Genomic DNA, 23,290 nt, shown 5'->3' on the forward strand with positions numbered 1-23,290 from the left:
GGACTGAGAAATCCAGACACTCGCCAGGGCGCTCTCTGCCAAATGACTGTGTGGAAACCAAAATGAGCCGGCCTGTGTTCTTCCTAGCTCCCACCCTCCCTGTGCTGCTGTGCTCTGCTCCTCCCCACACTTCCCTGCTATAGTTCCCAGCTGCTGTAATGGAGCCACCTCCAATTCTAACAATAAAATCAAGTTCATTACAGATGCTGTAGTGCTGCTTAGGCTTTTTCTGACTGTATACATTGCTTAGTTGCTAGCCCTTGGCTTCTACCTCTCTGCTTCTCCCACCACTGTCATTTATCTCAATGTCTTTGATAACTGAAAGCAGCTCCAGGACCCAGGGAGGCCAGAGAACATAGGGTAGATAAAGGGAGAAAAAGATATGGGAGCCAGCTAATTTCTGAAAATGAGAACACCAGAGTATGAGTAAGAGGGGCCTAGGATGGGGAGATACATTTGGTTTGGGGGAGGGAAGAGGGGCAGGGATTCTAGGAAGAGGATCTACCTACTTTGGGGTCAAGAGCCAAGGACTGAATAACCACCATTAAATACCCTGGATAAGGGAACACCAAACAGGCAAACAGTTGAGAAGCCCTAAGAGATCCAGAGTCTAATGAGGTTGAAAAGAGCACTTACCTGTGAAGTTAGGACTTGTACTGAGTAAAGGCTGAATTTTGCCCTGCAGGGAAACCCTTCATAGTCCTGGGTATGTCAGGAGAGGCCAGGTTGAGAACGTAAATATATGGGAAAGGGGATATTGCAGTCCTCCCAGTGTTCTGGGCTCTCCCAATATAAGTATTTCAAGGAGGCACAGAAAGACCATAACCCCTTTATATCAACTCCTCCAGACACTCCAAAGCATCAGAGTGAAAAACTAAGAGGGTGATTCCAAGGGTCTGGTGAGAAGGCAAATACTCAGTGGTGCTTCACAGAGATAGATACTCTCCCTGACACCACCACTCAGATAACATTTTGGGATGGTGGGCTGACTGCCACAGGATGACTGCCCTGGATGTTCTAGGATGCCTGATCTCTTTATCTTACGGTCCCTTTCCACTCAACTACAACAGCTTTTGAGTGGTTCTGATTAATTCAGTCACAGACAGGATGGATTTATATTCTTGAACTCAAAAGGACATATCACCACCATCACCACTCTTATTATTTCATATTTATTGAGCACTCATAATGTTCCGGCCATCCCACTCCAGTGACTGCATTATCCCTCCTACCCACACCCATTCCCATCCCCATATCTTTGGGAAAAGCTTCATAATCACACCTGACCCTAAAGACACAATGACAAAAGGAAATACCTCTTGGGGACCCTGGAGTGTTTGGTCTTTGGCCAGTCTGTCCCTGGCACCACTACAGAAATATATATATAATCTTTGCTCATGTCTGTACAATATTGATCTCTGCAGATTGCTTAAAATAGAACCTGATTTTCTCTACTACATCATCTTTTAAGCCAAGTAGCCCCACAACAAAAAGAGGCCCAGCTTCACAGATTGGCCAAGAACCCCCAGAGCATTTTAAGTAGTTATTCTTAAATTTTCACAGGAATCTAATACCTACTATTCCCTGGAGCTATTGGGACAGGTCTGGGGCAGAGGGGGAATTTGGGATGATAAACAAAACACCCATAAGCCCAATCTAAAGATTAGTGGCCACAGTGGATGTTTGTTGGGAAGGGGCCTCTCTTTTTTCCCAGACATTTCAGACAGACGTGCTGGGCCCACCAGAGGAGTGCTAGCAAATACAAGAGTCCTCCTGAATGCACATATGGTCTAAGGGTACCTTGTGAAGTTGTGAATATTTCCCCAGAAAAGTGGAGACCTTGAAGCCCTCTTTTGCACTTGCTGTCCCTGGATGGTGTCTTCAACAGTTAAATGGCATTTCCTTTAACAAGCTGGAATTTCCTGGGATGCTCAGAGGAGGTTGGGTAATGATAGATCAGCCCACCCCTTGACGGAAATCCTATTCCAGTCTAACAGTCAAGTGAGGAGTCAACGGCTGCTTTGAGCATCAAACCGACTCCTTCTCAAGCCCAGCTCTGGCACAGTTCTTGGCTTCATGCCAAGAGGGCTGCTTCCTCAGACACCTCTGGTGAGATCCAAGGTCTTACACTGGCAGGCGAGTTAGCCAACAGAAGAAGTTGCTAGCTCAAATAGCTGGTATAGTGTGATACCATTAATGAGAACATGATTAATCACATGTTGCTGGTGGGAGGGGTGAGTACTGGTCATGGGCTAAAGACTGGCTCTGAGAGTTTGGATCACCAGATGGATACTGGGCTTGGGGAATATCCTCTCCAGGCAGCTGGTCAATCACCTCAGAGGCCACCCAGGACTCCCGATTAACCTCAGGGACTTCCTGGACCTGCAGATCACCCTCACCAGGGAACTCTTGGGATGGTTTATCAGCCTCAAGAATGTCCTGAGACAACAGATTGATTGCAGAAGCCTCTTGGGTCAGCCTGCTAACCTCTGCAAAGAACTCTTGGCATGGCTGGCTGAGCTCCTCAGGGGTCTCTTGGGTTGGATTGCCAACTTCCATACGGATTTCCTGGACTAGGTCACCAACCCCTCGAGGGAACCCATGGGCCAGCCTGCCAACTTCCACAGGGACCTCCTGGGATGGATGGCTGACCTCAGGGTTCTCCAGGCAAAGCTGGCAAGCTTCATCAGAGATTTTCTGGCACAAGTGGCTCGCCTTTTGGCATGGCTGGTGGATCTGAGGAACCTTCTGACATATCTGGTCAACGTTGTCATGGCTCTCCTGCCATGGCTGGCTGACGTCAGGAACCTCCTGGCAGGGCTGGCTGATCACCTCAGCAACCTCCTGGCATGGCTGGCTGGTTTCCACAGGTGGTTCCTGTGAAGACTGGCTTGGTTCAAAAGGCTCTTGCACCCCTTCAATGAGGAACTCTTGTTCTCCATTCCTAGGGAGCATCCCAAGGCTTTGATGTTCTTCAATCATGTGTGAACTTACAGAAGGTTGATCACTAAAGCCAAAAGGGCAGTTACCATCCACTGCAGTGGGGGAGGAAGGACCAGCACTTGACACAGTGCTGGAAGGGCCACTGCTGTCTGTAAAACAAAGTCAGGAGACCAAGTCAGGCAACTTGGAAGAGTAGGCTCTATTCTGTGAATGCAGTTCAAATGCTAGAGTCTGAATTCTTCCCAAGCTATGCAGAGATTGCTCAATTAGCCCAGCTCAGGAACTGTTACTCTGACCTAATGTACACTACAGGAGTACACAGGAGCGCTAAGGTACATCTAAGACTTCAGGAGAGAGTGATGAGGCCCACTTCATCCAGTTTTTTCAAAAATATACCCCCAACCCAACTCTGAATTCACATGGTCTACTTCCTACTTTGGAAGCATACCAAGCTGTATCCCAGTGGTTCATAATGAGGTAATTTTTAAAAATACGAATTTCAAGGTTCCATCTTTAGAGATTCTAATTCTGTAGGTTTAGGGTAAACATGTGGGGTGGAGAGGGAATGAGGTCTAATGGACTTTTGTTTTTTGTTGAGATACTCCCAATTAAATTCTGTTGAAATACTCCCAATTAAATCCTAGGTACATCTTTTGTAAAGAATTTTTTTTTTAAAGCAATTGATGTATTTCTGGGGCAAAGGTAATCATTGTTTATAGCCCAAGAGGCAGTTATGCAGGAGAATGTAGAAAAATCTTGTGAATGAAAACAGCAGGAAAGAAAATTACCTGAAGATTGAAGACTTCCATGGAATCTCTAAACAGCAAAGTTTCTTAATTAATCTTCCTGGGGGGGGGGGTCACTGAACCCTTTGAAACTCTAATGACAGTCATGGGCAATCTTACCAGAAAAATATACATATGGATATTCGTACTAATCTTCACAAATAATTCCTGGGGTTCAAAGACTTTACCCTGAAATCCATCCATGGATCCAAGGTCAAGACCTTCTAAGTCTTGGGACACACAATGTTAGAGGCTTGTGGATGTTACAGATATATACAACACAAAAATTAATTATCCCATATTGAAAGTAATAAAATGAAGGGCTCAATTACACTGGGGGACAATTCCTACCCCAATCTCTACTACTTCACTGACCTCTAGCAGGGGACTAATCTACTTTTCATTTTGTAAATGTATTTATTAATGGTATTCTAATTTTATATTCAAAGTATTCTAATATAAATAATGACTGAATTTGGATATAGGGGGCACCTGAATATCTTGTCATCAAAGAGAACCTGGGAAAGGTGGCAAGCCTGAGCCTGAAAAGGCTGAATCAGCCATTGAGTTTAGGGCATGCCAGTTTTCTCTTTTCTATAAAGAGCCACAGGTGGCATGCTTCAAGCAGAAGAAAGAGGAACATGGTTTGGGCCAACAGGGCCTATTTACGGCAGACAAACTCTAAAGAAAATATTTACCAATGAAGCTTCATACCTCATACTGAGTCAAAGATGTGATAGTAGATTAAAAACAAGAAGAAAACGAAAGAGTTACCCAAGGATAGAAGTAGCCTTAATATTCACTTAGTGGTTTGATTCAGGCAAATCAAAGAGGTCAGACAGAAGCAGAAGCAGGAAGGGCACCTGGGTGGCTCAGTCAGTTAAGTATCTGCCTCTTGCTCAGGTCATGATCTCAGGTCCTGGGATGGAGCACCACATGGGACTCCCTGCTCAGCAGGGGGTCTGCTTCTCCCTCTGCCTCTCCCACCTCATGCTTTCTCTCTCTCTCCCTCTCAAAGAAAGAAAAAAGCAGAAGCAGGAGAAATATAAAGTTTCCAGAGGCAGTCAAAGCAATCTTGAGAAAGAAGAACAAAGCTGGAGGTATCACAATTCCAGATTTCAAGATATACTACAAAACTGTAGTAATCAAACAGTACTGACACAAAAACAGACTCATAGATCAATGGAACAGAATAGAAACCCATGCTCATATGGTCAGTTAATCTATGACAAAGGAGACAAGAATATAGCAGGGGGAAAAGCAGTCTTTAGTAAATGGTGCTGTAAAAACTGGATAGCTACATGCAAAAGAATGAAACGGAACCACTTTCTGACACCATACACAAAAATAAACTCAAAATGTGAGACCTGAAACCATAAAAATCCTAGAAGCAAGCACAGGCAGTAATCTCTCTGACATCAGCTGTAGCAACATTTTTTTAGACATGTCTTCTGAGGCTAAGGGAAACAAAAGCAAAAATAAACTACTGGGACTATATTCAAATAAAAAGCTTTTGCACAACAAAGGAAACCACCAACAAAACAAAAAGGCAACCTAATGAATGATAAAAGATATTTGCAAATGTTATATATAAAGAACTTACACAACTCAACACCAAAAAACCCCAAATAATCCAACTAAAAACTGGGTAAAGGACCTGAACAGACATCCAAAGATGACATACAGATGGCCAACAGACACATGCAAAGATGTTCAATATCACTAATCATCAGGGAAATGCAAATCAAGACCACAGTGAGAAATCACCTCACACTTGTCAGAACAGCTAGAATCAGAAAGACAAGAAATAACATAGAACGCTTTATGTTAACTAACTAGAATTAAAATAAAAACTAAAAAAAAAAAAAAAAAAAGACAAGAAATAGCAAGTGCTGGAGAGCATGTGCAAAAAAAGGAAAGTCTGTGCACTGCTGGTGGGAATGTAAATTGATGTAGCCACTGCAGAAAACAGTATCGAGGTTCCTCAAAATATTAAAATAGAATTGCCATATGATCCAATAATTCCACTACTGAGTATTTGCCCAAAGAAAATGAAAACTCTAACTTCAAAAGATACATGCATCCCTATGTTTATTGTAGCATTATTTACAATAGCCAAGTTATGGAAATATCCCAAGTGTTCACCAACAGATGAATGGATAAAGCAGATGCATTAAAAAAAAAAAAAAAACAGAAGGAGAAGAAGAAGAAGATACACACACACACACACACACACACACACACAGGACTATAACTCAACCATGAAAAGGATAAGATTTTACCATCTGTGACCATATGGATGGACCTCGAAGATATTATGCTAAGTGAAAGGAAGACCAACACCACTGTTTTCACTTATATGCAGACTCCAAAAAGAAAAAAAAAGAATAAACAAACAAATAAAAAGCAGAATCAGACCTAAAATACAGAGAACAAGCTGATGTGAAGGGGTGGTGAGAGGCTGGGCAAAATGGGTGAAGGGGAGTGGGAGATACAGGCTTCCAGTTATGAAATGAGTAAGTCACAGGAACAAAAGGTACAGCACAGGGAATAGAGTAAATGGTAATGTACTAGCATTGTATTATGACAGATGGTAGCTACACTTGTGGTGATCACAGCATAATGTATAGTCTTGTTGAACTAGTATGTTGTATAACATTGCATATGAACTATACTCAAATTTAAAAATGTATATATTATTAAAAAAAAAGATTTCCAGGGGCACAAAACCTATAAACATTCCGGGAGAGAGATAAAAGGAGCAATGACAAGGTGAATGTAAGAAAATATGAAATTCAGTGGAAGAGCTCTTGGTGTCGGAACGGAATGTTTCTTCTGCATACAGGGTGCCGATCTGCAACTGTTTAACCCAATGGTGAAATATGAATCTTTGCTTCACTCCTATCCAATGAAGTAATAAAAGCCATGTTTGATTTTAGTTATTTTCTGGAGGCAGGTTGAATAAGGAAAGGATTCTTCCATCACTGGTGTCTCTGGTCCTTATCCTCTCTCTGTCACCAGGATCTCCCCTTCCCTACAATTACACTAGGAAGTCCCTGTGACTCCACTATTCACACTGTTACCAAGGAAAATTAGTGATAGGCTAGAGATTTTATTTGTTCATTTGTTTGTTTGTTTGTTTGTTTGTTTAGAAAGGGGAGGGGCAGAGGTAGAGAGAGAGAGACTCTGAAGCAGACTCGATCTCACAACCCTGAGATCATGACCTGAGCCTAATACAAGAGTCAAGTACTTAACCAACTGTGCCACCCAGGGGGACCTTGTGATAGGCTAGAGGTTATAAAGAAGAGATGAGAAAAAGCAGCACTTCAATTTGAACTAACAGCTGAGAACAGACAAGATGAGAAAAGGGATATGTAGAAAGTAGTAGCAAATTCTAGTTTCCTTCTCCCAGCTTTTCTATACACTCAGGTAACCTCTCAAGTCATCTGTACTTGAGAAAGGTATAGAGACCAAATGGGAATCTGAGGAGAATGAAGTTTCTGTCCTTTGTTCCCCCAAAGTACCCTCTGGGACACTACCTTTAAGGAGCCTCTCCAATGAAACAGAGGGGTCATGGAGAATGGAGATAATGAGACAGAGTAAACAAATCCTCCCTCACTTTGGAAACAGATGAGACTGGTTTCCCTACTGGTTATTCTTGGTCTTTCAACCCTCATCTTCATTTCCCTCATGAGACAGGGCTCTCACTCACCAATCCCTCCATCCCTCTTGGCCTTTCTCCAGGCAGTTCCAAAAGGATTACTTACACCAAGGGGGCTTCTCGGAGCGCTGCCGGAGTTGTAGGGTGGGTGAATGAAGAGTACGGGGTGGGGAAAATAGGCTATCTGAGGCTTGGTTGCTGTGCATAGAGTCAAAGAGGGCTGGATAGACAGGGGAGAAATAAGGAAGGAAAAAAAGTTTGAGGAACCATTCAAGAGTCACCGTTCTCAACATAAGTCAAAGCGAACTTACACATTCTCAGGCTGAAAAGTAGCATTTCCTAAGGACCCTTCATATAAACTGTTTTTAATATTTTAAAATTTATATTATGAATATTTTCAAACAATTTTTGCTCTCTCCCCATTCCCCCTTTTTAAAAAAAGTTGTTGGAAGACCAGTACAATCCATACTGATATCTTCATCTCCTATATTTACCACATCAGTGTGTTAACATTTTGCCATATTTGTTTCACCCATTTCTTCATGAGGAAGTTCTTTTTAAAAAATGACAGACATTATGAAACATTTTACCTTGAAATACATCAATATGCATCTCTAAAATATAAGGAATTTTTCCTACATAGCCACACACCATTAATAAACGTTACAAAATTTAAAAATAATACCCTAATATCATCTAATACCTAATTCATATTTAAATCTCCCACAATTATTCCCCAAATGTCTTTTATTTTTTATTTTTAAAAAGATTTTATCTGTTTATTTGACAGAGAGAGAGAACAAGCAGGGGAAGCAGCAGAGGGAGAGAGAGAAGCAGGCTTCCCGCTGAGCAGGGAGCCCCATATGGGGCTTGATCCCAGGACCCCAGGATAATGACCTGAGCTGAAGGCAGACACTTAACTGACTGAGCCACCCAGGTGCCCCCGCCAACAAATGTCTTTTATAGTAATATCCAAATATGAACCATGCATTGTATTTTGTCACATCTCCAAAGTCTCTTTTAATCTAGAATATTATCTCTCCCAGCACCATTTATTTTCCTCAAAGTGATTTTTTTTTTCAAAGTGATTTTTTTAAAGATTTATTTATTTAAGAGAGAGAGCAAGCATGGGATGCCTGGGTGGCTCTGTGGGTTAAGCCTCTGCCTTCAGCTCAGGTCATGATCTCAGGGTCCTGGGATTGAGTCCTGTCTTGGCCTCTTTGTTCTGCAGGGAGCCTGCTTCCTCCTCTCTCTCTTTCTGCCTGCCTCTCTGCCTACTAGTGATCTCTGTCAAATAAATAAAATCTTTAAAAAAAACAGAGAGAGAGCGAGCAAGCATATGCACATGAGCAGGGGGAGGGGCAGAGGGAGAAGGGGGAGAATCTCAAGCAGACTCCCTGCTGAGCATGGAGCTGATGCTGGGCTTGGTCCCATGACCCTGAGATCATGACCTGAGCCAAAATCAAGAGTTGAATGCTTAACCAACTGAGTCACCCAGATGCCCCTCAGAGTGACTTTTTGAAAAGAACAGATCAGTTGTCTCATAGAACTATCATGTCTCACATTCTGGATTTATCTGATTGCTCCCTCATAGAATCATTTAACTTGTTTCACTATTGCTTATATTTCTTACAAACTGGAAGGTATACATAAAAGTTGTGATTGGATGATTCAATTTAAATAACTTTGGTAAAAATACCAAATAGGTGATCCCACATTACATCACATTAGAAGGACATAATGTCTCACTGTCCCATTAAGTAAAGCTAAGTTTACAAACTGGGTTAAAGTGGTAGCCACAAGATCTTACCACAAAGTTTTCCCCTTCTGATTAGAGGTAATCCTTCGGCACCATGCAATCCCACCATCTTGCCTAATTGTGTTAGTATCCATTGTATTTAAGTTAGTATCCATTAGTATTTAAGTGGTAATTTTCTATTTTTTAATTTTTTAAAAAATTATTTTTATTAACATATAATATATTATTTCCCCCAGGGGTACAGGTCTGTGAATTGTCAGGCTTATACATTTCACAGCACTTACCATATCACATACCCTCCCCAATGTCCATAACCCAACCACCCTCTCCCTATCCCCTCCCCCCAGCAACCCTCAGTTTGTTTTGTGAGATTAAGAATCTCTAATGGTTTGTCATGATTTTCTATTTTTTTAAAAGATTCCACTTATTTATTTGACAGAAAGAGAGAGGGAGAGAGGGAACACAAGCAGGGTGGGTGGGAGAGAAGAAGCAAGCCTCCGGCTTAGCAGAGAGCCTGATATGGGGCTCAATCCCAGAACCCTGGGACCATGAACCGAGCCAAAGGCAGACACCCAACAACTGAGCCACCCAGGCACCCCAAGTGGTGATTTTCTAATTCTATCAATCCTCCAACATTTATTAGCTGGTATATTTTCTGTAAAAAAGAGCTTTCCCTCTGGGGCTATTTGATTACACTGAAATGCAGTTCCTACTGAAAAGGTGAATAAGTGTTTATTTCCTTTTAATTAGTTTTCAGAGAAAAGAGGTGGTGAAAAGTATTTTCCAGGTATAGCAGATTTTTAAAATTCATTTTTAATTAATTAATTAATTATTTTTTTATTATTTTATTTTTGCTTTCTTTTTTGTAGAATTATTTACTTATTATTTATTATGAGCTTGTGGATTTTTATATTTCAGTGTCCTTTAGTCAATTATAGTAACTTACTATTTTGAATGCTAAAATGTTCTAGTTGTATCACTTCTTGGCCTTTTGGCTAAGATCAAGTGTAAAATATTCCATTTGTGGTCATTAAGAGCCTCTTCAGGCTTGACTGCTTCCTTGCTTCTGTTACAACATGCCTCAGGATGACCTTGTACTTTCCTTGCCCTAGACCATGTATTCTCAACAAACTTGGTTCTTGGTGAGGGCAAAAAAATTTTTTAGGTATTCCATTGGTTTGTGGTCCATCACATGGCCATGGACCATAAACAGACATATATTGTATATTTGTGGTATTAAAATTTCCTGTGGGAAGGTTACTAAGGAAAAGAATGTCTAAAAAGACTGAAGGGTGGTGTGAACATTGGATGTCTTTCTACTTATTTAGATCATCTTTATTTCAGCAATGGTTTGTAGGTTTCAGTGTCCAAGTCTTTAAATAAACTTATTGGTTAAATTTGTTCCCAGTTATTTTATTTTGTGGATGCTATTATAAATTATATTGTTTCTTTTTTTTTTTTTTTTTAGATTTTATTTATTTATTTGACAGACAGAGATCACAAGCAGGTAGAGAAGCGGGCAGAGAGAGAGAGAGGAGGAAACAGGCTCCCTGCTGAGCAGAGAGCCCGATGCGGGACTCGATCCCAGGACCCTGAGATCATGACCGGAGCCGAAGGCAGAGGCTTAACCCTCTGAGCCACCCAGGCGCCCCATATTGTTTCTTAATTTCCTTTTTGGACTTTTCATTGCTAGTATAGGGACACAAAATTGATTTTTGTGAGTTGATCTTGTCCCTGCAAACTGTGCTGAACTTGTTCATTAGTTCTGGAAGTTTTTTTGAGGATTCTCTGCATTTTTCTACATAGGACCATGACCTCTGCGAATAGAGATAGCTTTACCTTCTCCTTTCCAATTTCTATGCCAATTTTTTTCTTGCCTAATTGTTCTGCCTAAATTACCAGTACAATGTTGAACAGCAGTGGTGAATGTGGGCATCCTTGTCTTGTTCCTATCATAGGGGAACAACTTTCAGTCTTTCACCAGTGAGCATGATGTGTACTATGGGTTGTTCATAAATGCCCTTTATTATGTTGAGGAAGTTCCCTTCCATTTCTAGTTTGCTGGTTGTTTTTATCATGAAAGGGTAGTGGATTTTATCAAATTAAAGGTGGTAGATTTTATCAAATCTTAATTTTACCAAATTAAGATGATTTTGAGCTTTTCCCTTTGTTCTTTTAATATAGTATATTACACTGAGTGGTTTTCTTATTTTGAATCACCCTTGCATTCTTTTTTTTTTTTTTAAGATTTTATTTATTTATTTGACAGACAGAGAGATCACAAGTAGGCAGAGAGGCAGGCAGAGAGAGAGAGAGGAGGAAGCGGGCTCCCCACTGAGCAGAGAGCCTGATGCGGGGCTCGATCCCAGGACCCTGAGATCATGACCTGAGCTGAAGGCAGAGGCTTTAACCCACTTAGCCACCCAGGCGCCCCTACCCTTGGATTCTTGAGATAAATCTCACTTTGTCAACTTGCTGTTAGATTTGGTTTGCTAGTATTTTATTGGGAGCTTTTGCTTCTGGGCCACCTGGCTGGCTCAGTCGGTTAAAGATCTGATTCTTGACCTCAACTCAGATCTTCAACTCAGTGTCATGAGCTCAAGCCCCTCACTGGGCATGGCACCTACCCAAAAAAATACAGGAAATTTTTGCTTCAATATTCATAAGGAATTATTGTTTTCTTATGGTGTCTTTGTCTGGCTTTCATATCAAGGTAATGCTGGCTTCATAGAACTGTTTGGTAGATTTCACCAGTGAAGCTATCTTATCCTGGACTTTTCTTTGTTAAAAGTTTTTCTACTGATTCAGTCTTTTTCTGTGTTATAGATTATGTTCAGATTTTCCACTTCTTCTTGGGTCAATTTTTATAGTTTATGTGCTTCTAGAAATTTGTTTATCTAGGTTATGTAATTCATTGGCATGTAACTGTTCATAGTGTTCTTTTAAAAAAAAATTCTATTTATTTATTTGAGAGAGTGAAAATGAGCACATGCGTCCATGAGTGGGGGCGGGGCGGTGGGAGAGGGAGAAGCAGATTCCTCACTGAGCAAGGAGCCAGATGTGTGGAACATGACCTGAGCTGAAGGCAAATTCTTAACTGACTGAGCTACCCAGGTGCCCCCATAGTGCTCTCTTATAATTCTTTTTATTTCTGTAAGGTCAGTAGCAATGTCTCCACTTTTATTCCTATTTTGGTTATTTTGCATCAACACTCAATTTTCCTTAATCTGCTAAAGGTTTGTCAATTTTGTTGATTTTTTTTCAAAGAACCAACTTTTGGTTTTGCTGACTCTGTTTTCTATTCTAATCCTTATTATTTCAATCTTTCTATTAGCTTTGGGTTTAGTTTGTTCTTTTCTTACTTCCTTAAGGTATACGGTTAGGTTTTTGGTTTATGATCTTTCCTGGGCTTATTTTTTTTTTTTAAAGATTTTATTTATTTGACAGAGAGAGAAAGAGATCACAAGTAGGCAGAGGCAGGCAGAGAGAGGGAGAAGCAGGCTTCCCGCTGAGCAGAGAGCCCGATATGGGGCTTGATCCCAGGACCCTGGGATCATGACCCAAGCTGAAGGCAGAGGCTTTAACCCACTGAGCCACCCAGGTGCCCCATATGATCTTTCCTGGGTTTAAATGTAGGTGTTTACAGCTGTAAATTTCTCTCTCAGCACTGATTTTGCTGCATTCCATAACTTCTGGAATGTTGCATTTTCATTTTCATTCATCTCAAAGTATATTCTAATTTCCCATGTGATTTCTTCCTTGACCTGAAGAAGGTTAAGAATGTGTTTAATTTCAACATATTTGTGAATTTTCATTTTCCTTCCATTAATGATTTCTAGCGCCACTCTCCACTGTGCTAGAGAGGGTATTTTGTATAATTTCAATCTTTTAAAATTATTTAACTTTTTTTTGTGATCTACCATATGGTGTATCATGTGCACTTAAGAAGAATCTATATTTTGTTGGTGGTAGGATGTTCTATATGTCTCTTAGGTTTAGCTGGTTTAGAGTGTTACTGAAACTCTGTTTCCTTACTGATCTTCTGTCTGGTTGTTTTATCTATTACTAAAGGTGAGATATTAAAGTCTACAACTGTTATTGTAGAACTATCTACTTATCCCTTTAATTCTGTCAATGTTTGCTTCATATATTTGGGGGCTCTGTTGTTTGGTGGGTATGTTTATAATTTTTGTATGCTCTTGATGAATTAACCTTTTAATCAATATATAATGACATCTGTCTCTTAGAACAATTTTTGACTTAAAGATTATTTTGTCTGACATTAGTATAGTTACCCCAGCTCTCATTTGGTTATTATTTGCATGGAATATCTTTTTCTATTCTTTCATTTTCAACCTATTTGTACTGTTGGATCTAAAGTGAGTTTTATGTAGACAACATACAGTTGGATGATTTTTTTAAAAATCCATTCTGCTGGGGTGCCTGGGGGGTAGTCAGTTGGGCATCCTGCTCTTGGTTTCAGCTCAGGTTGTGGTCTCAGGGTGGTGGGATTGAGCCCTGCATCAGGCTCTACCCTCAGTGGGGAGTCTGCTTGGGACTTCTCTCCTTCTCCCTCTGTCCCTCCCCACTCCCCATCTTCAGTTTTTCTCTGCCTCTAAAATAAATAAATAAATCTTTTTAAAAATCCATTCTTAAAAAACCATCCATTCTGCTAATCTCTGCCTTTTAATTGGAGAGTTTTATTCATTTACATTGTAGACTAATCAATGATAAGAAGGGGCTTAATTCTATCATTTCGCTATTTTTTATACATCTTAGACTATATTTTGTTCATTTCCTCCATTACTAACATCTTTGTGGTTTGTTTTTCTTTTTAAGATTTTATTTATTTGAGGGTGCCTGGGTGGCTCAGTGGGTTAAGCCTCTGCCTTCAGCTCAGGTCATGATCTCAGGGTCCTGGGATCGAGTCCAACATCGGGCTCTCTGCTCAGCAGGGAGCCTGCTTCCTCCTCTCTCTCTCTCTGCCTGCCTCTCTACCTACTTGTGATCTCTGTCTGTCAAATAAATAAATAAAATCTTTAAAAAAAAAAAGATTTTATTTATTTGAGACAGAGAACAAGTAGTGGGGAGGAGCAGAGGGAGAAAGAGAGAAGCAGACTCCTTGCTGAGTAGGAGGCCAACATAGGTTCAACCCCAGGATCTGGATATTATGACCTGAGCTGAAGGCAAACACCCAGCTGACTGAGCCATCCAGGCACCTCTCATCTTGTGTTTAAATGATGTTTGTAGCGTATCATTTTGATTCCCTTATTTCTTTTTCTGTACATTTTTTAGATATTTCATAGTGGTTACTATGGAGATACAATTAATATCCTGAATTTATAACAATCTTGTTTGAATTGATGGCAAATTTAGCTTCAGTAACATAAAAACTCTGCTCCTATAAAGCTCAGTCCTCACCTTATGTTATTGTCACAAATTATTATATCGTTATGCATTGCATGCCCATTAATACAGACAAGCTAAGTTAGATAAACACAATTCTTTGAGAATAAAATCTGTTCTGCTCCTTTAGGAAATAGGGACCAGAGCTTCACACTGACACCATGCTCTGCTATCTGTAAGACTGCTGTTGAGGTGGGGGAGAGGGTAGGATAAGAGAAAGAAAAATGATAGGAAGCTTCCTGCCATTCTTGATTTAGCATTTTTCTGGTTGCTGCAAACTTTTGATTATTTTCCAGAGGTCTGACAAAACAGCTTCTGATAGTTTTTGACTGACTTTTTTGGTGTTTCTGTGAAGGACAAACCCTTGGAGCAACCTATTGCTTAATTTTTACATTTAGATTTCTGAAACATATGAACTCCATAAATATGAACAAATATCTTAATATATAGCATGAAGTATGAATTCAATTTTAATTTTTGTCAAATGACCACTTAGCTGTGCCAACTTTACTTACTGAAAAATTTTGGGGTACCTGGGTAGCTCAGTTGGTTAAGTGTCTGCCTTCAGCTCAGGTCATGATCACAGGGTCCTGGGATTGAGCCCTGCATCAGGATTTCTGCTCAGTGGGGAGCCTGCTTCTCCCTCTCGGTCTGTCCCTCGTGCTCACTCCCTCTCTCTCAAATAAACAAATAAAATCTTAAAAAAAAAAAAAAAGTCTGTCTTTCCCCCAATATTTTGAAATGCTAACTTCATCTACTTCTAGGTCTTCTATTTTGTTTGATTGGTCTCTCTCTATTCATGTATGAATACAACAGTGTTTTTGTTATAGAACTTTTTTTTTAAGATTATTTATTTATTTGACAGACAGGAATCACAAGTAGGCAGAGAGGCAGGCAGAGAGAGAGGAGGAAGCAGGCTCCCTGCCGAGCAAAGAGCCCCATGTGGGACTCGATCCCATGACCCTGAGATCATGACCTGAGCTGAAGGCAGAGGCTTAACCCACTGAACCGCCCAGGCACCCCTCGTTATAGAATTTTTATGGAATGTTATAAAATCTGATAGGGCGAGTAGCTTTTCATTACTCTGGGGTGCCCGAGTGGCTCAGTTGCTTAAGTGCCTGCCTTCAGCTCAGGTCATGATCCAAGGGTCCTGGGATAGAGCTCCATGTGGGATCGACCCAGTCCCTGGGTCCCTTCTCTGAGCAGGGAGGCTGCTTCTCCCTCTTCCTCTGCCCCTCCCCCCAGTTTGTGCACACGCGCATGTGCACACACACACACACACACTCTCTCTCTCTCTCTCTCTCTCAAATGAAAAAACATATATAAAAAAACACCTTTTCAAAACTTTTCAATTTGTCTGACTTTAGAAAAACAGCATTTTTGTTGGAATCATGTTAAATTTATAAATTAACTTGGGAAGTTATGATGTTGAACTGGCCTATGCAATTAAATAATTTTTCAAGGCTAGTTCTGTGTCTTTTTGGAGCACCTATCTTTTTAATTTACTACTCACATTCTAGGAAGGACAGGAGTAGGGACAGAGACAGGGCTACAAGATAAGAAGAGTATTCTCCATACCTGCAGATGCCTGTGCTTGAGCATCAGTATGGCGCTGGCAGACTCTACTTAGGAATTCACTCACTTGACGCAGGGAAAGGGCATTATGCAGTGTTTCCAGGGGGTAGATGGTAGGCACCATGGAACACCCTTCAAATCCTATTAGAAAAGAGATGGGCAAAGTCAATGTTATTCCTGCCAGATACACCCCAACTGTCCAAGGAAGCATGGAGAGTCCCTGAGAGCCATCAGAAGAATCCGTGGCTTTTGGAGTATGGGGTATCCAAGATTTCAGGAGAGGGAACTCTTTAGAGCCCCTACAGGTGTCTGTTTCTCACCTCCAGAATCCTAAGAAATCTAGCTACTAAGGCCTCCAAGTGAATCAAATCACCTCTCATCCTACCCATGGAGAGCCTGTAATGACCCATGGAAAAACGAACAGAATTCCAATAGGGTAAGCACCTATATTGCTTTTGCTCTTTCTAGGGGAATAAAACAAAAGTCCAGAGGTAAGGGGTGAAACTGAAGGTCTAAATGAGGCAGGGAGGTCATGGAGCTGGGAAGAAACAGCAGATTTTAGGAATTGTGTAAAGAGAACCGGATTAAGGAGGAAGGCATGGAATCTGAAGAAGGATTCATGCAGATTTGGGATATGGGTAGAAAGGCTAGAATATCTGGAAGCAAGCTGGAGAGCATGCAATACACATGAAGCTCAGCCAAGGGAAAAAGCATGCATGAACAGGCTGGGGGATGGAAGTTCTTTCTTGGTCATTTCCATCACATCAAAGCTTCTCCCTTCTGCTCTCACTGGAAAACCCCCGACTTGCTAGGATTTCTCTATTCCATCAGGAAAATGAGGAAAATCTCTAGGAAGAAGAATAAATTCTGATTCTCTATCTGAACCTAACAATCCCAATGTAGGTTCACCAGTCTGGTTAGGGTAAAGGGTAAACCTAAATATAACCCTAATCCCAGAGCGTGTTGATGAAAAAAAATGTTTCCATGGGAGGATCAAGAAGCATTGTCATCTTAAGCATTGTTTCAGCCTGCAATCTTTCCTATGTTTCTTTATAACTCCTTAAAGAAACTAATAGTAGGCAGGACAGCAATATCTATGTAAGACATAGCCTCCTGTTCACTAACGAGTAAAACCTGTAATTAGAAAGGATTATACCTGACCATCTTCTAACTCTGGCCCTTGTTTGCTTCAAAGATTCAATTAAGACCTTTGTGCCTCAATTCCGTGCCCCGACCCCCCCCACCCTGTACTCTTGTGGCAGGAGCGTCAGAGGAGTACAGTCTCTAGCTCCTCAGCATGGCTACTAGAAAAACGCTTGCATCTGAGGATGGTAATTAGCAGCAGGTTATAGAGACAAGAACAGATTTCAGGGCAAGAGACTACTCCTATACCGAACAGAATTGGGAATGGGTAACATTAGGAGGCAATAACGAAGGAAAACAGTAAGGGGAAGAGCAGCCAATGCTACAGCTACCAGGCAGTCTGGCTCCAATCCCATATCCAAGCAACTAAATGCAAGTCACATAACCTCAGGGTAAATAGGAGAAAGGAATAGGTGGGCTCTCCTGCCAGAAGTGCAATAAGCAAAGCAGTCAGTCCCAGCCAGGGCAGTGACAGCAGCCAGCTTGGTGGCAGGGGGTACCGTAGAGGCACTCGGGGTCATCCTGGCCTGAGCGCAGCCAGTTCCGGAAGAGGCGCAGGTGGTAGGAGCACTGGTGCAGGTGATGCGCCAGCGTGGCATCCAAGGAGACTGGCCGGCCCCCTGGACAGTCAGAGGAAAAACTGCGCAGCAACCGGACCACAGGGTGCTGGTCATCCAGCAGCTCTGGAGGGGATGGGGGAGGACCACGGCAGGAAGCACAAAGATAAAGAAAGAGAAGAGGGAGAGACAATGAGGGGGGCACTGAGTGGCACAAGCATTACTGGGAGGTGGGGCCACTCAGCTCCAAGGTGAGCTAAGAGAGAAGCAGAGATGGTCAGAACAACTGGGTATCTCTTACAGGGAAGAAGAGTATCGGCATCACAATGAGTCTAAAAGAAGGGACTAGTGAGACATCATCATACAGCGAGGCCCTCCCCTCTTTCACTGTGCATAATTAAGTCAGTGCTTACAGACAGCAATCACATCATTCTGGATGGGGGTAAGTGGGCAGTTTTGTAGCTGGAGTCTTGATTAGCGCTCTAGAGCCCCTGTTCATTCCTAGAGAAACCCTACTTATGACCTGCTTCACAAACCAATGTATTTATAAAGTTGGTATAGAGATACAAAGATTCAAAGTCACTTAGAGAAGAGGGTCAAGAATGGTATCGGGTATGAAGGTCAAGTTTGAAGCTAAAAAGGCTCAGACCAGGTCTTCTGGAGGAGATTCTACAATAGCCATAAACAGGGCTGGTGTTAAGCAAATGGCAAAGGAGATTGACAAGACACCAGGTATAAAGGTCCTTTAAAACAGAGTATGTAAAAAACAGAATCAGTATGTGAAAATGAAGATACTGACTAATCAGCCTTTACTCTTGTCCAAATATACAGATTTTAAAGAAATGTTCATATAAATCTCAGGATTCGGGGGTCTCTGTATCCACTACTGAAGCAGGGATGGCTGAGAGATGTTCTGTCATTAAGGTAAGGAGACAGCACTGCCTTGCTTCCTTTCCAAAGCTAGGTCCAGGTTTTCCAGCTGCTCTTTCAAAGCGAGACAGCACAGCAAAGAGATGATGACAATGGGACAGTAGGGTGCATATTGTTGTCACTAATGTGCCATAAGTATTTGCAGACAGAACATCCCCTCTGTAACTGCTAGGTCAGTCAAGCAAGATTTGACCATGGGATAGAGCCCTCATAATGTCCTTAGGAACAAATTAAGTCTAGGTAATCTTCAGCAAGCAACAGAATAGCTCCACATTTCTCCTGATACCAGCAGGGAGATCCCAGATTCTGGCTTCTCAAGCACTTTAGCTTCCAAACTCAAGTACAAGGAGAAGAATGGCCAAAAGTCCCCTGAGGAAGTGTGCAGGGTGTTGGAGGAGATCTTGAATTTACTCTCCTGTACTATACTGAATTATCCAGGTCTTTCTTCTTCTCTTCCTTTTGGTAGAATTAATTCATCTCTTCTTTAATCGGTGAGGCTGCTAATCAAGGCCTCAGGGAACTGGAGATAAATAGGTTTGAGGATCTGTTTTATGAATCTGGATCTTTTCTCACAAAGCCTAAGAACTAGGAGATCAGTGATTTAACTCTGATTTCAGGAGCCCAAGTTCCCAGTACTAGATTCTATACTCTAAGTAACACTTCTCCTAAGTCCAAGTCCCAAGCTGTGGGGCTGGGGCTGGTGCATGAGGTTCTACTCTGGCGATGACTGGGGCACATGAAGGCCAGAAGAATTTGAAACTATATCTGGAGGCACAGCCACACCACTCTGAAAGGGGAGCTCCTCTTAGAGGCACAAATGGGAGCTGGGATAAGGGGTGGGGTTAGGCAACTTAAAATTTGGCAGTGCCCAGTGGAGAGGTATGGCCTGACTGGGCTAAAATCTAGCAGTTGCCACTGGCTAAGGAAGCCAAGCTAATTTTACCTCCTTTGGAGAAACTTAGTACTTGGACAGAAGAAAACCATGTATAAGAAAACTGGATTTACCTTGAAAACAAGATACAAGGCAAAGAGAAACTAAGAATATAAAGGATAAAACAGGGAGTAAGCCCTGCCACACCCTACAAAGAGACCACTGCCCTTTAGTTTACACAGATCTCTAAACTCTCACACCTTAGTACAGCTAGACCAATTCTTCAATATTTTTGAAATATTATTCATTCCCAAGCACCCCCCACCCCCGAATTCCCAGGAGACATTTCAACTTGCACTTCAAGCTTCTCTGAAATACCAGTGTCTTAGGTAGGCTGGGTCTACAGGAAAACTGTATGGTAATTTAGGCTGTATAATTCAGGTTACAATCCCTTTTTCCTTTACCTACTGCCTCCTACTCCCGTCTTTCTTTATCCCAAATCAATCTGGGCTCCTATTTTCTAGGCCCAGACCCTAAGTTAGTAGTAACATAAAGCAGATGTCGGGAGCACAAGAGCCACATAAAATACACACAATGATAGGTGGTTAAGAATATGGTGATGGAAAACCATAAATTCAAGACCAGTACCCATAGGGGTATGTTTGGGAATGGGGAACTGCAGCAGCACTGCTCCATTTAAGAGAAACAAATGAGTCATTCACTCCAACAAGGAGTTGGAGAGAAAAACAGAAAGATCAAAATTGTATAAGCTGAGGAGTAAGGGGAAAAAAGAAGACATGGAGATGATAAAGAAAATACTATTCTCTTCCTATGAAGGAGAAGCATTGTTTAATTTGTATAAAACCCAGCAGTCATGTGATGGGAAAGGGAAGGGTTTAATTAATGTTTTGGGGATGATGCTAAAAAAAGTGACAGAATGGTGATGATGGTGACCATGGACATAAGTCCCTGAGTTGCCACACAGATAGGGCAGCCAGGCTGCAGCCAAGACTAAAGTTTGTCACAACAAAGGGTATGCCCCAAGAGGGACACTTAGTGAGCGGTTCATTCAGAGACAGCACGTTGTCAACATAGTGGAAGGCAGAGGCAAAGTCAGTGTCAGAACTCAGAGGTTAAGTGTCTGGAGGTGACATGATGAGGGGGAATGACATTGAGTCAGAAGCAAACGTACCGTTAGTCGGATGCTTTGCAAACGACACAGAAAATCGTTTTACGGCCGGGACAAACAAGAGCTCTGGGGAGAAAAGACATCATGGGGATTATACCCACCCCTGGCCCCACCCTCTGCTCTGGAATCTGCCCGCAATATACTCTTTTCTTTACAGTTTGTGTATGACCTGCTCCAACACCCCCCTCGGATTCCTGACTACCACATTTCAGTCTTCTCCTTTGGAATAATCTTCTTGTAGGAATCTGTGTGTCATCTCTACCACAATATGGCTCCACAGACAACCCTAATTTCACCACCACATCCTCTTTTTGGTCATTTGGAAATAAAATCTGTGCAAAACCTTTCATCCCTTCCCCCACTCACTTTCCGTATCATCTTTCCTGCCTTGACTGACCAACTTCCCCATCCCTGATTTCCTAGATTTGAGTCAAGACTCCACTGCATTTTTCCTGACCATGGATCATCATCATCCTTGGTCCTTACTCCTACAGGCCAGAATCCAGGAAAGAATATAGAGGTGGAGTAAATTGATGTAGCAGGGCTGTATGTGGGAGATTATGAAGGGATAAGCGTAAATAAGTAGTATTTATTGCACTGAGAGGGAATGCAAATGGAGGGGTGGATGGGGTCTTGGTTCCTTCTCCCCTCTATAATTGATGAAGCAACCTGTTATAAGGCCAGTATCAGTGCCATCTTAAGTATGAATGGTTCTTGAGCTGTATCTGTGCTGGGGGACAAACGAAGAAAAGAGCTGCCCCCCAAAACCCACCCACATACCATCTCGGTGCTTCAGACTGGCAGGTGGTAGCTTTTTGCCATGGCTGCGGGCGTAGTCCTGAAGATTCGGGGCGCTGGAGGAGCCGCCCAGCACTGTGGTGCTGAACAGCCCTGTGCACTGTGAGCCTGCAAGGCCGGGAGTGCATTAGTAGCCACACAAAGCTGCAATTACCACACAGAAGTACACATAACTTCACATGCCAACATGAAGACACACACACATAGTCACTCAGAACCACCTATATGTGGCCACTACGCATAACCACAAACAGATTTCACTACTGTCCATAGCTACACTGGGCAAGCAAGGTAGGGATTCTGCTGAAGATCTACATGGTAGATACAAGAGGTCACTACAAATACAGGGTTAGTCATATTAGGGGAGTCAAAGTTACTAAAAGGGGTAGACTCTGCTCTCCAGGTACAACTTAGGAATACGAAAAGAATAGATCGATCTCTCTAGATTTAATTCAGTGCTCCTTAACCTGGATATAGAGTTTGAAGAAGCCAGAATTATAGTCCCCTTATAGACTTAAAAGGAAAGAACTTTGATTGAAACTAGAGACTAGGTTTTGAGCACTCAGCTCAAATTCCAAATTCACGTAAGTTCCAATTCCTCCTAAGTCCTTCCATTCCCTTCCTTCTATCTCTCTTCAGGCCTTTTTCCCTTTTCTCAAGAAAAGAAGTATGTATGAAACTCACTGAATTTTTAAAGCTGGAAGGGACTCAAAGATCATCCAGTACAGTTTCCTCATTTTAGAGGTAAAGAAACTGAGATTCAAAAGGGATCTCATTTGCTCAAGTTCATACAGTTTCCCAGAAGCTAAACTAGATTGGAATCCAGGTCTCCTGATTCTGAAGATCAATTGTGTTCAGTCAGAAAAGAAACAACTATTTTTTCATCAAGAAGAAAGAAGTGAAGACAGACACAAATTGAAGACATGTGAGGAGTCCGGAGATTACATGGAGAGCATGCCTACTATGTGCTGAGGGCCCTATTAATAAGGAGGAAAACCTGGTAAATAGGAAACAATAAAAAAAGCCATGTTTTTTCTACTTTCAAAAGTTATAAGCCTTATAAGCCCTGTGCTCAAAGCCTACACATTAAGTTCAAAGAAAGCAAAGTGAGTATACTGCCAATCAGAGGAGTAAATAAAACTTTAAAAATCTCTGAAGCAAATAAACTAGTCAATGCTCCAAATACGACTGAGAACAGGGTTGGGACTCTATAGTCCTCTATTCTACTCTAGGTCATGAGGACAGAGTGGGAGGAAGAGATGAGACTGATACCCAAGTTTATGGGACTTGGCCCTCTACTTCCAAATCCATCTTAGCCAAGAACCTGGGTGTGGCTTGGGAACTTAACATAGCAGAGATGGTCAGAATGGAAAGAAGGTCAAATTCCTTTGAGCCCACAAGGGGCAGGTCATGGTTTCAGGGGTCTCAGCATTTCAAGACTACTATAGAAATCAAGAAAACTTTGATGGCTAATAATCTGGAATTCAAGATTGCTGCTCTATGCAGCAACTTTTCCTACCTTTCATATGTAAACTGGCTCTAGAATGGGGTTCCAGAGAGTAATAAAGACTGTTAAATATGTCTACTTTTCTTCAGAGAAGCTGAAACTAACTGGCTTTATCTCAGACGACCAAAGCTTTGTTCTACATTTACTTCCTTCACTAAATAATTTT

The 23,290-nt window shown here is 41.7% G+C and overlaps 1 protein-coding gene across 19 annotated transcripts in view; it reads right to left on the reverse strand.

The window, feature by feature from the left end:
* Positions 1-1,156: 1,156 nt before the first annotated feature.
* Positions 1,157-23,290, reverse strand: part of PPIP5K1 (diphosphoinositol pentakisphosphate kinase 1) — a 47,447-nt gene continuing 25,313 nt past the window's right edge. For 8 of the 19 annotated variants that reach the window (XM_032343496.1, XM_032343498.1, XM_032343500.1 and 5 more), the window contains 6 exons: positions 21,600-21,725; positions 20,823-20,885; positions 17,773-17,955; positions 16,133-16,270; positions 7,496-7,609; positions 1,157-3,092 (listed from right to left, as the gene is read on the reverse strand). In XM_032343496.1, coding sequence (XP_032199387.1) covers positions 2,209-3,092; positions 7,496-7,609; positions 16,133-16,270; positions 17,773-17,955; positions 20,823-20,885; positions 21,600-21,725 — 1,508 coding nt within the window. In that variant the 3' untranslated portion in view covers positions 1,157-2,208. The remainder of the gene's footprint in view (positions 3,093-7,495; positions 7,610-16,132; positions 16,271-17,772; positions 17,956-20,822; positions 20,886-21,599; positions 21,726-23,290) is intronic. The other 11 variants (XM_032343510.1, XM_032343509.1, XM_032343503.1 and 8 more) reach the window with 6 other exon arrangements.

This window comes from Mustela erminea, chromosome 5, assembly GCF_009829155.1.
Source record: "Mustela erminea isolate mMusErm1 chromosome 5, mMusErm1.Pri, whole genome shotgun sequence".
In the NCBI taxonomy this organism is placed as follows: Eukaryota; Metazoa; Chordata; class Mammalia; order Carnivora; family Mustelidae; genus Mustela; species Mustela erminea.